This window comes from Mustela nigripes, chromosome 17 (assembly GCF_022355385.1).
Source record: "Mustela nigripes isolate SB6536 chromosome 17, MUSNIG.SB6536, whole genome shotgun sequence".
In the NCBI taxonomy this organism is placed as follows: domain Eukaryota; kingdom Metazoa; phylum Chordata; class Mammalia; order Carnivora; family Mustelidae; genus Mustela; species Mustela nigripes.
The window spans coordinates 14,593,154-14,605,946 of NC_081573.1; the positions used below are offsets into that span (position 1 = coordinate 14,593,154).

General features: G+C 49.6%; 1 protein-coding gene across 1 annotated transcript; it reads right to left on the reverse strand.

Moving 5' to 3' along the window:
- Positions 1-10,091: 10,091 nt before the first annotated feature.
- Positions 10,092-12,183, reverse strand: LOC132005938 (interferon lambda-4-like). Its single transcript, XM_059383455.1, has 6 exons — positions 12,156-12,183; positions 11,665-11,907; positions 11,208-11,581; positions 10,978-11,121; positions 10,677-10,751; positions 10,092-10,513 (listed from the first exon to the last, which is right to left on the reverse strand). Exons 1-6 carry the CDS (start codon positions 12,181-12,183, stop codon positions 10,415-10,417), a joined length of 963 nt encoding a protein of 320 aa, XP_059239438.1. The 3' UTR covers positions 10,092-10,414.
- Positions 12,184-12,793: the final 610 nt, after the last annotated feature.

Below are 12,793 nucleotides of genomic sequence, written 5' to 3' on the forward strand. Positions count from 1 at the left end.
TCTCTGCTCAGCAGGGAGCCTGCTTCCTCCTCTCTCTCTCTCTGCCTACTTGTGATCTCTATCTGTCAAATAAATAAATAAAAATCTTTAAAAATAAAACTTAAAAAAAGACTTCATTTCTTCCTTCCAATTAATACATCATCTGTGGGATGCTACTGGAGACTGTGTGAATATCTTTTGCCTCAAAATCTTTTCTCCCAAAGGATGAAAATTGATTGGTGATCTTTATTTGAATGAATTATTCCATTGGTGGTTCCAAAATGCCTTGAAGAGTTTGAAATACCAGTGATGGCTCAAACAGAAACAACCTGGATTTTCATGGAGAGAAAAATTTTCAGCTCTCTGGAGTCCTTCTACAACAGTGTAGAAATAAATTTCTCTTGCTTTTTTTTTTTTTCTTGAATTGGTTTTGTAGCTAGATTCCCCCACATCCTGAATCTATTTGTCCATCGGTCTCTGTCCCCTTCCTCCCTTCCTTATTCCTATTTTCCCCTCCCCTGACTCAGAATTCCTCGGAAAGACTAGCCAAGAGTCACTATATCCTAGTGTTTGGGGAAATCATTAAGCTTAAGTGAGCCATGAAGCTTTGGGGCCATAGACAGGCAATGAGGATATGATGACGCGGGTGATAGTGAACATTTACTGAGCACGGATGACGGGCCGAGAATGATTCTAAGTGGTTTATAGATATTAAGTACCTATATTTTCAACAACCTTATGAGCTAGGCACTATTTTTATCTACCTTATTTCAGAGGAAAGTGAGGTACTGAAAGGGGAGATGATTTGATCAAAGACACATATACCTAGTAAGTGGCAGATCTGGGACCTGAATCCAAGTGATCTCACGCCAGGTTATCTTTCCCACTCTCTTTAACTTTAACAAAGAGACTTTGCAAAGAGAAAGACTTTGAAGTGGCTAACAGATATCTTGCAAAAAGACCAATATTTGTATCAGTCAGGGTTCATTTGTAGGAGGAATAAACCCCGGTAGCTATTCTAAACAAAAAGGGTTCATAGTAAGATTCAGGTACTTACTGTGATGGTTAATTTTATGTTGGCTTGGCTGGGCCATGGTGCCCAGACATTTGGCCAAATGTGATTCTGGATATTTCTGAGAGGGTGTTTCTGGATGAGATTAACATTTACATCCATTGACTTTTGAGTAAAGCAGATTGTTCTCCATAACGTGGGTAGGCCTCATTCAAAGGCCCCAAGAGAACAAAAGACTGATCCCCCCACCCCGCAGAGCAAGAGAAAAATTTCCCAGCAGTTTTTTAGACTTGAACTGCAACCTTGTCTCTTCCCAGTGTAGCCACTTTTCCAGTTCACCATGCAGATTTTGGATTTGCCAGTTTCCATATGTGAGCTGATTCCTTAAAAAAAACAAAAACAAAAACAAAAAAAAACCTCTCCAGGCGCCTGCGTGGCTCAGTGGTTGGAGCCTGTGCCTTCGGCTCAGGTCATGATCCCAGGGTCCTGGGATGGAGCCCCGCATGGGACTCTCTGCTCAGCAGGGAGACTGCTTTCCCCTCCTCTCTCTCTGCGTGCTGCTCTGCCTACTTGTGATATTTCTCTCTTTTTTAATCTTTTAAAAAAAGATTTCATTTATTTATCTGACGAGATTACAAGTAGACAGAGAGGCAGGCAGAGAGAGAGGGTGGGGGAAGCAGGCTCCCTGCTGAGCAGAGAGCCCCACACAGGGCTGGATCCCAGGACCCTGGGATCATAACGTGAGCTGAAGGCCGAGGCTTTAACCGAGCCACCCAGGCGCCCCAAATAAATGAAATCTTAAAAAAACAAACAAACAAACAAACAAAAACCCCAACCCCTCTTCATATACATATCACAATAATATATGAATATTATATATATTAATACCTCTATATCTATAGATCACTTATTGGTTCTATTTCTCTGGCGAACCCTGACTAATATGCTTATAAAATCACTCAAAGGCTTGGAGGAGAAAGCTATAGGCTTGGCATCCAGGAATGACCTTCTGGCAAATTCTGCAGAGTTTGCCCACCAGAGAGCTTCTACTTCTCCCACAACCAAGGAATCCAGGAGACTGTTGTGGGACTATTGAATTCAGGAGCAAATTGGGAGGACTGATTGTTCATCTATAGTCTCAGCTCCAAGCTCATTTGTCTCTGCTCCGTGTGTGCTCCATGCTCCGTGATTGTAGGGCTAAAAACCGACACACTGCATTTTCCTAAACTCTTTGGCATCTTCTGATTAAGTTCTGCCAAGGAGAGAAGAAGGGAACCACAACTTTCTTCTTGCTTCTAGCTCAGATCAGCATCCTTACAATCGCAGCCTGTAGTCACTGGGGTTCCTAGAAAGAAGACCAGGGTCGCCCTCAGGATGGATACCTCTGGAAGGGAGGGGGAATGTAGCAGGATTGGGCAGGGGAGATGTGGAGCTGTGATATATTCCCAACAAAGACAGCGCCCCCGACCCTGCAGCAGCTCTAGATGGTCTTTCAGAATTGCCTTGAGTTCGGATGAGCAATTGAGCTCTTTAGACCCCCACATTTATCAGTCGTTGTATGCAGGCTGCCCATGGGAGGAGGTGTGAATTTAGGCAAAACATGTATCTTTAACTCAGGCAATTCCCGAAGACAGTGACAGCGAAGCCCTCCTGGCACCTGGAGAAGTTCTTTATTCTTGAATGGTGTTCTGGGTCATTTATCATAACACCCACTGCACGGTGGAACACTCTAGCTCCAGCTGTAATACTGCAGTGGTCCCAGTACTAGCTGCTCTGTAGCCCCTAAAACACAACGGTAGTCCAATATGCTATGTGCCATGGATGGTCAGAGAACCAGCTCCAAGTTCTCTCCTCCAAGCCTAGGCACCTGCAGCAGGGAGCGTCCTTCTGTTGGAGCAAGAGTGGCCATCGTGCCACCTTGGAGGTTTGCAGTTTCCAGCACAAGGTATCGATAGTCTGAGAACCCATCCAATGGGGACTTGTCACAAAGATCCTGGATTCTGGGAGCACCACCTGTCTTTGCTCCTTCAGTCCTAGAGGTGAGAGCTGGTTTATTCCATTGCTGATATTTGGGTTACTCTGGTGTTCTTTTTTTTTTTTTTTTTTTTTTTTTTGCTCAGTCAGCTTTCCAAACACCTGTGCAACCAAATCTCTGAATTAAAACCCTGTTACTTGAAATATCTAGAGTAGTTCTATTTTCCTGACTGAACCTGATGAGTAACACTGCTCCAGTTAAAAGAAAATGTGGGATCATGAGGTTATCGCCGGAACTGTTGACTTCAAGAGTGTGCCCTGTGGTTGGGACTCCGCGGTTATGAACTTGTCCCACTGCTTCTTGACATCTGTGAATCTTGAAACTCCGGCTGTTGCCGTGGAACAAAATGAAAACAGTGGGAAGAAGGCCTGCACACCACTTCTCATGCTCTCTCTCTTTCTCTCAAATAAAGAAATAAAATCTTAAGCAAACAAAACAAAACAAAAAATAGGCTGCTAGATTTGGGGTGCCTGGCTGGTTTGGTCAGTAGAGCATGTAACTCTTAATTTCAGGTGAGTTTAAGCCCCACACTGGGCATGGAGCCTGCTTAAAATTAAATAAATAAATAAATAAATAAACTGCTAAATTTATGTGGTGGTTTGTTAGGGCACCAATAGGAAACTAATAAAATAAGAGAAAAAGACTCTCAGATAGGCATTAACCCTGACGGATGATTTCTGTGTTTGTCACCATCTGCCTGCAGGGGAGAAACCAGCCCAGCTTGAGAGGCTCCCGGGACTGAGGCAGGCGAAGCCCGGACATGCCCCGGCAGTCTGATCAGGCTTCCATCCCTATTCTGCCTTTTCGAGGATGTCCAGAGTGGAGTCGTAGAGTATCTGCAACCCTTTTCTGACTTATTTTGAGAGTGCTTAATAAACAAGGAAGGGCAGGAGAGAAGTTACAATGCAGCAGAGGAAACTTTAGAAGTGATGGATATGTTTATTATCTTGACCATGGTGAGGGTTTCACAGATGTTTTCATAGGTCAAAATTGATCAAATTGCAAACTTACGTTATAAATATCTGCAGTTTATTCTATGTCCATGATACCTTGGTAAAACCATATAGGAAAAACAGACAAGGCTAAGGCATGAAAAGAGAAACCATAGATGGGGGAGAAAATATTTGCCAGACAAGGATTTGATAATGGCCTTTCATCCGGAATATCATTTTTAAAACTTGCAACTCAATAGTAAGACAAATGAGCCAATAAAAGTGGGCAAAAATGTCGAATAGACAGTTCCCCAAGGGGAATATGTGGGTTGCAAAGAAGGAGATGAAACCATGCTTGTCATCGTTAGTCATTAGGGAAATGCAAATTAAAATCACAATGAGATTAAAGAGGGCACGTGATATGATGAAGGCTGGGTGTTAGACTGAACCAATGAATCATTGAACATTCTATCAAAAACTAGTGATGTACTATATCTTGGCTAATTGAATTAAAATAAAACAGAAAAGTTTAAAAAATAAATAAAAAATAAAAAGGAATTCCCAACATTAGAAAAATAAATAAATAAAAATAAAATCACAATGAGAAAAAAAAAAGGAAATCACCATGAGATACCATTACTCACCCAGATGAATGACTGAAATCAGAAAGACTGAAAATACCAAGTGCTGGAGAGTTCAAGATCAACAGAACTTGGTGAGGGATAGACCTGGGTTCTCTTGGTCATCACTGTGTCCCACTGTCACACAGGCCAGGGCCTAGCACACAGCAGGTACTTGGTAAATGTTTACTGAATAAGCGAATGAAGTACTTTGAGAGGATATTTTTTTAAAGTAAGTTCTACACCCAATGTGGGGTTTGAACGCACAACCCTGAGATCAAGAGTCACACCCTTTACTGCCTAAGCCTGCCAGGTACCCCAAGAAGACATTTCTTGATGATGACTAGAGTCCCAGGGCAACTGGCTGCTCTCTTCTGGGGATCCTCCAAGATAATATCCCAGCTCAGGGGTGATGACTTCACAATAGTTTTTTTTTTGAAAATGATTTATTTGAGAGATAGAGTGAGAGAAAGATCATGAGCCAGAGGAGGGGAAAGCTAGCAGGAAAAGCAGACTCCCCAGTGAGCAGGGAGCCCACTTTGGGGATTGATCCCAGGACCCTGGGATCATGACCTGAGCCAAAGGCAGATACCCAACCAACTGACCCACCCAGGCGCCCCGTACAATAGTTGTTACATTTCTTTATTCATTAATCATACTTACTTGACATCTACAGAGTCCAGGCTTTGGCCCTTGCTCCTGGAATCCAATGTGGCCCACTGTCCCAGCCCTCCGACGGCTCAGAGGCCACATTAACAAAGAGCCCACACATGGGGTGAGTGTCATGTGCAAAGTGTGGAGGAAGAAAAGAAAGGAGTGACTTACGGATGGGTCCCGTGAAGGCTTCTCAGAGGAAGAGCTGATCTTGTTAAATCTCAATGGATGAAGGAGAATTTCCAAAGCTCCCCAATGACAAGGTCTTATCAATACACCCATGTCAATTTCCCCTCTTACACGCCTGCCGCCTGCAGGGGTGGGAAGGCTAAACTCCCATTTCTCAGACTCCCCTGCAACCAGGATCTGCTTTACATTTGGGTTTGTCCAATTAGATGCACTCATACAAGATGTGAATGAATGGTGGGCGTGAGGCGGAAACCACTCTTCTCTCTGCTCCACCATCATGGAAGGGTTGGCTTTTCTGGAATGGTCTTTCTGATCAAAGCCATTTCCCCTTTTTTTTTTTTTTTAAACATTGTATTTATCTATTTGACACACAGAGAGAGAGAGAGAGAGCACAAGCAAAGGGAGTGGCAGGCAGAGAGAGAGAGAGAGAGAGAGAGAAGCAGGTCCCTGGTGAGCAGGGATCCCAATGCTGGGCTCGATGCCAGGACGCTGGGACTATGACCTGAGCTGCAGGCAGATGCTTAACCGACTGACCCACTCAGGTGCCCCTGATCATAGCCATTTCCTGAGGGTGGTTGTTCCATCACTGGGACAGATTCCCAGTTATGTTGCCTTCCTGAACCAGGCAGTGGAAGCCAATTCCTAATTAAGCAGTCAAGGTCCTGATCAAAGAGAAGTCAGCCCTTGAAAAACCTGTCTATGGTTTGGCTCCTGAAATTGTACCAAGATGGTCAACACAGAATCTGTTTGAAGATCTTTTTCTTTAATTTGACGCAGAAAGAGAGCGCAAGAGAGAGCGAGAGAGAGAACACAAGCAGAAGGAGTGGGAGAGCCAAGCAGGGAGCCTGATGTGGAGCTTGATCCCAGGATCCTGGGATCATGACTCGAGCTGAAGGCAGACGCTTAATAAATGAGCCACCCAGGCACCCCAGCAAAGAATCTATTTGTTCTGATATTTTTGTTAGCCATTTAACATCTGATAATAAGGCCCATTCTGCCACAATTAATAGCCTTGGTCCTGGTCTCTGTAAGGAAAGGTGTGAGTTCGTTATGGCTATTTAGCAAATCCCCACAAACTTTGTGGTGTCAAATAGAAATTTATTCTCTCGGGACACCTGGGTGGCTCAGTGGGTTAAGCCACTGCCTTCAGCTCAGGTCATGATCTCAGGGTCCTGGGATCGAGCCCCACATTGGGCTCTCTGCTCAGCAGGGAGCCTGCTTCCCACGCCCCTCTCTCTGCCTGCCTCTCTGCCTACTTGTGATCTCTCTCTTTGTCAAATAAATAAATAAATCTTTAAAAAAGAGAGAAATTTATTCTCTCACAGCTCTGGCAACCAGAAGCTCGCCATCAGTATCACTGGGCCAAAATCAAATTGTGCTCCCTCTGCAAAGGCTCCAGGGGAGAATCTGCCTTGCCTCTTCCAGCCTCTAGGGGCTACCAGTCTTCTGTGGCTTGTGGCCACATCACTCTCGTCTCTACCTCTGTGGTCATATTACCTCCTCTCTCTCTCTCTCTTTTTTTAAAGATTTTTTAAAAAGTAATCTCTATACCCCAGTGTGGGGCTGGAACTCACCACCCTGAGATCAGGAGTCGAGGCTCTGCTGACTGAGCCAGCCAGGCGCCCTGTCTCTTCCTCTTTTGTGTGGGTAATCTCTCAGTGTATCGCACTTACAAGACACTTGCCATGGCATTTAGCTCTCCCCACCCCCTTGTCCAGAATAATCTCATCTCTTCTTTAATTTAATCACATTTGGGAAGACTTCCCTGCCCCAATAAGGTCACATTTCATTTTTCAGCCTGTCACATGGAACAGTGTAGGACCTTTCTTAGAGCACCTGTTTCGCCTCAAGCCAGATTCCCCTCATCATCCTCCGGAACTGGGTCATCATGAAACACTTTGTCTCTTTCTTCCTCTAGATTCACTCTCTGCTCTGTCCTAGGTCTCAGAATCTGGATCACACCAACGGGGACTCCCTTCCCTTCTGTGTTCCAGATGGGGTTGGCCATAACCCCTCCCTCCCACGTCCCTTCCAGTTTGGGAATGGTAAGTTTGCAGCCATTGGCCTGGACCATCCCTTTGTTGGTTACCCTTAACCACGCCCTGTCTCTGATCATTGCTGCTTAAGTCAGTCCCTTCCCTCATTTGACTGTGACAATGGGTGTGCTACAGGGATCCTGGTTAACACACAGTCACATAGTCATGCCTACTCTGATCCCTAGCAAGAGGAATGGGACACCCATGATTGGTTTTAGGTCAATCAGATTCGGCCAAGAATAACGTGGGGGAGGGGATCTGCCCACGAGAAATATTTTGTTGGGCTGGGAACAACTCTGTCTCCTTTATCCGTTTTGGAGCTAGAACCCTGAGAGAATGGTTCCTCCTTGTTTGACAGTTTATATGTTAAAGCTTTTCTTAAAGTAATGGTACATTGATTAAGTATGGAGTCCTTACTTGTGCCAGGGACTGGCAGCTGACATGACTTAATGTTTTTAATTCCCACAATCACCTGGTGAAGACAGATATTGGGACTATTTTATCCATTGGAAACTAAGAGTTGAAGTGACTTGCCCAAGGTCACACAGCAACTCGGGGAGCAGACTTGAGATTCTAAGATCTCTCTGACCTCAGAGTTCATTTAAAAAAAGGTGGGGGGGTGCCTGGGTGGCTCAGTGGATTAAAGCCTCTGCCTTCGGCTCAGGTCATGATCTCAGGGTCCTGGGATCGAGCCCCGCATCGGGCTCTCTGCTCAGCGGGGAGCCTGCTTTCTCCTGCCTCTCTGCCTACTTGTGATCTCTGTCTGTCAAATAAAAAAAATAAAATCTTAAAAAAAAAGATTTATTTATTTATTTGAAAGAGAGAGAAGGGAAGGGGCAGAGGGAGAGAGTCTTTTTTTTTTTTTTTTTTTTTTTTTAGTTTTTTTTTATTTATTTGACAGACAGAGATCACAAGTAGGCAGAGGCAGACGGGCGGGGGACGGGGCAGGCTCTTCGAGGAGCAGAGAGCCCGATGTGGGGCCCGATCCTAGGACTCTGGGATCATGACCTGAACAGAAGGCAGAGGCTTTAACCCACTGAGCCACCCACGCGCCCCGGAGGGAGAAAGTCTTAAGCAGACTCCACGCTGAGGGCTCAGAGCCCTACCTGGGGCTTGATCTCACGATTCTGAGATCACACCCTGAGTTAAACCAAGAGTCTGACGCTTAACCAACTGTGCCATCCAGGCACCCCAGAGTTCACATTTTTAACTACTACGATCATACTATCTTCTTTATCATACTGGAGATACTTCTACCTATCAGGTCGAGTACTCATTGCTTTGCATATATTATTTCGAATCCACAAAACGTATGAATACATCTCACCATCTTCTCTGCCCTGCTGAGATCTAACTCATCATCACAGCACACCTAGACTCCCTTATCCACTCCTAGGCATGCCAGTCCCCTTTCCTCTTACAAGGCCAGAATGTTAGACGCATACATTGGAACAGCGGCTTCCTTGCTCAAAAACCCTGCTGGGACTCGCTGTGTATCCTCCAGGAAATCCAAGTGCTTTGAAGATCTCACAGACGCCGTAGGACCTGGCCCTTGTCTACCTGGTTAACCTTGCTCCCAGCGTGGAGCTCTGGACTCCAGTGCTAGCCTCCTCTCTGCTCCTCCAACTGACGACCAGCTCCTTCCCCAGTCTGGAGCTCCTTGAGGATAGGGGCTGCAGCACAGTATCCCAATACACGGCAAATAACTGACAACCAGGAAACAGCATCCACGCAGAATGAGTGCATGACTGAATGGGTGGATATTGACAAAGGCCTTTAGAAGAAAAGTATCACTAGGCTATTTTCAGATGAAGAATCTAGAAGTCAGAAAAGGCTAGTATGTTACCGAAAGTAACTTGGCAAATAAATGTCCCATCTGGGTATCAGATTCAGGTTGGCCTTCCTCCTCTTCACACCACCTCCAAATGATTGCTCCCAGCTAGTCAGTGTAACACCATTTAATAAGTGAAAATAAACAACTCAGGGGGGAACAGGTGAAAACAGGTACACAGGGCATACAGACGAGGACACATAAATAGCAGTATCCAAAAAATATCACAACAAGGGGGAACTCTGACGTTTGTGATCCCCCAATCCCTCAAGAAATGAGACCAGGGGCGCCTGGGTGGCTCAGTGGTTTGGGCTGCTGCCTTCGGCTCAGGTCGTGATCTCAGGGTCCTGGGATCGAGCCCCGCATCGGGCTCTCTGCTCGGCGGAAGCCTGCTTCCTCCTCTCTCTCTGCCTGCCTCTCTGCCTACTTGTGATCTCTCTCTGTCAAATAAATAAATAAATAAAATCTTTAAAAAAAAAAAAAAAAGAAATGAGACCAGCTTGGTTGGGGAGATAAAAGATTCAGATTCATAGAATCTTTTTTTTTTTTTTTTAAAGTAAGTTCCACACCCAGTGTGGGGCCCAATAGAACTCATGACCCTAAGATCAAGACCTGAGCTGAGATAGTGAGAGGAGGTTTAACCCACGGAGCCACCCAGGCACCCGAAATTCCCAAATTCATAGAATCTCAAAGGAGGTGTTGAAGGTTCAGATCAGAGGTCCAGCCCCGTTATGGTGAGAAGAACCCAGGACAACGGCATGAGTAAGACTGTCTCTGGGTACTTGGCAGAAGGGGGTAGGGGGTAGGGAAGCAAAAGACTGTCAGTGGCCAAAGTGGACCAAGGTTTGAAGTTTCTTCCTGAACAACCTTGTAAAGATCATAGGGCAATGCATCCCGCGGAAATATCGTTGCACCCCGGGGAAACTCAGTCTGGTCTTGCGAAAAACACCCGCCCCTCTGGCCCTCAGGGCAGGTGGGTCGAGGTCCGGCCAACGCACGCTGAGTCTCCCGAGCCTCAGTGCCCACTGGCTGAGACACCCGCCTGCTCCAGCGGGCCAGCAGAAGGCACCCCCCCGCAGCCGACCGCCTGCAGACCCGCGGGTCCCAGGTAAAGCCGCCGCGGGGATCAGAGACAAGGCCCCGAGTTCGCCACCAGCTTCAGGTCCCACGTGAGCAGGCGCAGGAGGTTGAAGATGACGTTGGCTTCGTGGCACCGAGGCGAGTCCTGGAACCCGGGAAGGAGGCGGAGCCGGGCTGAACCAGGAATTCCCTTTCGGGCAAAGTCCCCTCCAAAGTCCCCTCACGGCTCAGAGTCGGAGCTCCCAGCCTGCCTCCACCTCCCACGGTCCTCCCTGCGGTCTAACTGCCCCACCGCCTGCTCCACTCACAGCTCTCCGTGTTGGGGGACGTCTCCTCGGTGGCCGCAGGGACTTCCTCCACGAGCCCGGCCGGACCAGCTCGAGCTGCAGGGGGGACACGAGGGCCATGGAGACGGCGAAGAAGCGAGTGTCCCGGCCACTCTGCCCGCCACCCTCCCAGCCACAGACCAAAGCCCGGATCGGGGGACACCGACACCACGCGAATCGCGGCTGCGGAACAGACGGCCAAGCGGGTGGGCCTGGGCTGGAGGCCGGGGGCGCAGAGCGAGCTGGGAGAGCCCGAGGGGCCGGGGGCGCGAGCGGCACTCACGCAGGCTCCCACGTCCCGTCGCGCGGCCGCCAGCAGCTCTAGGGTCGGGCCGGTGCCGGGGAACCGATCAGGGCTGGGCAGGCGGCTCAGCACAGCCTGGGCGTCCGCCAGGTCCCGGACCACGACGCGGAGGCGCGCGCAAGACTGCGGGGAGAACGGACGCCAGTTAGCGAGGCCGCGCCCCCGGCCCGCGCCGTCCCCCATCCCCCGCGACGGCTTGCCCGCCTCACCCACGGCCGCGGACGATCCCTCCTTGGGCGGAACGAGCAGTTGCGCGGCCTCCAGCTCAGCGTCTCCTCCTCCTGCGGGACAAGGGCCGGCGTGAGGCTGGGCCTCCTCGCCAGGCCCCCGAAGCGCTGCGGCGGCGGGGATTCCTGCACGTGGAACGCGCCTGGCCGGACGGTTGTGCGGACTGTACACGGAACCGCGCGGCTCTCGCAAGGCGCGGACGCTGGCTGAAGGCACCTCGAGACGCTTGGCCTTGCGCAGGCAGCCACTTGGCCCGAGGTGGTGCCCAGCCCGCCTGCAGGGGGCGCCCTCGGGGCACTGGCCCAGAGGCGGGGTCGGTGCTCCCGCTTGCTCCGGCCGCGGCCGGCAACATCTGCTGCTCAGAATCCTGGCCTGAGATCCGAGCCGCCCTGCGGGGCGCTAGGGCGCTAGAGCGCCAGGGCCGTCGCACACCGGGACCAGCGGCTGGGGCCCGGGGGACCCTCGGGCTCGGGGGACCGGGTGGGGACGTCTGGGCATCACTCACGTAGCTGTCCCTCAGCGCCTTGACGGCCGCCAGCGCCCTGGGATCCAGCGAGCGGTAGTGAGACAGGAGGCAGCGCCGGGGTGTCGCCACGCCGGGGTCTGCCGCCTCGATCGCGGTCACCAAGACCCACAGCGCCACGGCCATGGCGGCTCCGCCCCTCCGCCCCATCTCTGCTCCTGCAGAAAGCGACAGACGGCAGGCAAGACGCCCAGCCCCTGTCTCGCACACCGACTGATGCTCAGAGTGCGGGCGCCTAGCACACGCGGTGGCGATGGCGGTGGCGATGGCGGGAGAGACCAGGAGCTCGGAGACCCCCTCTCTGCGTCGGCCTCTCTGAGCTAGCCGCTCCCCTGCGGAGTGCCCTGGGTGCCTCCCTGGTGCGGCAGCGGGACGGGCCTCCCATTGGCCCCGGCGTGGTGCCCACCTCCGACAGCGGTGCCTGCGCCCTCCATGGCGGCTTTATGTATGTGGCGGAGACCCGGTGAGCCATCGGGCTTTCCCTCATCATCCGGTTAAGCTTTCCGAACATCAGCGCTGGCGACAAGCCCGGCGGGATGCCTGCCATGGAGAAAAGGACTTTACCCGGGCAGGGGATTGTGCCAGCCCTGACTCTGCCCCAAAGTCTGCCACCAGTTCTGGTCTCCGTCCCATTCTGTATCCCATCTTCTTGTCATAGCCTCGGGGTCCTCATCTCCGTTGTATATATGTTACAGAACTGTATAAACGGCTGTGTAGCAATCAGCCATTGTATAGGCTTACTGTGTCCTAGACCCTGTTTTAAGAAATTCATACATAGGGCCGTCTGGGTGGCTCAGTGGGTTAAAGCCTCTGCCCTCGGCTCTGATCATGATCCCAGCGTTCTGGGATCGAGCTCCACATCGAGCCCCATTTCGGGCTATCTGCTCAGTGAGGAGCCTGCTTCTCTCTCTCTCTGCCTGCCTCTCTGCCTACTTGTGATCTCTGTCTGTCAAATAAATAAAATCTAAAAAAAAAAAAAATCCATACACAGGTGTCACCTTTTTGGAGAGAGATTTTATTTATTTATTTGAGATAGAGAGAGAG

Coding starts and splice junctions, on each gene's coding strand:
- LOC132005938 (XM_059383455.1), bottom strand. CDS start 12,183: ATGGAGGGCGCAGGCACCGCTGTCGGAG. Junction 11,908..12,155: donor CGCAGGCACCGCTGTCGGAG/GTGGGCACCACG, acceptor CGCTTTCTGCAG/GAGCAGAGATGGGGCGGAGG. Junction 11,582..11,664: donor CCCCCGGGCCCCAGCCGCTG/GTCCCGGTGTGC, acceptor GATTCTGAGCAG/CAGATGTTGCCGGCCGCGGC.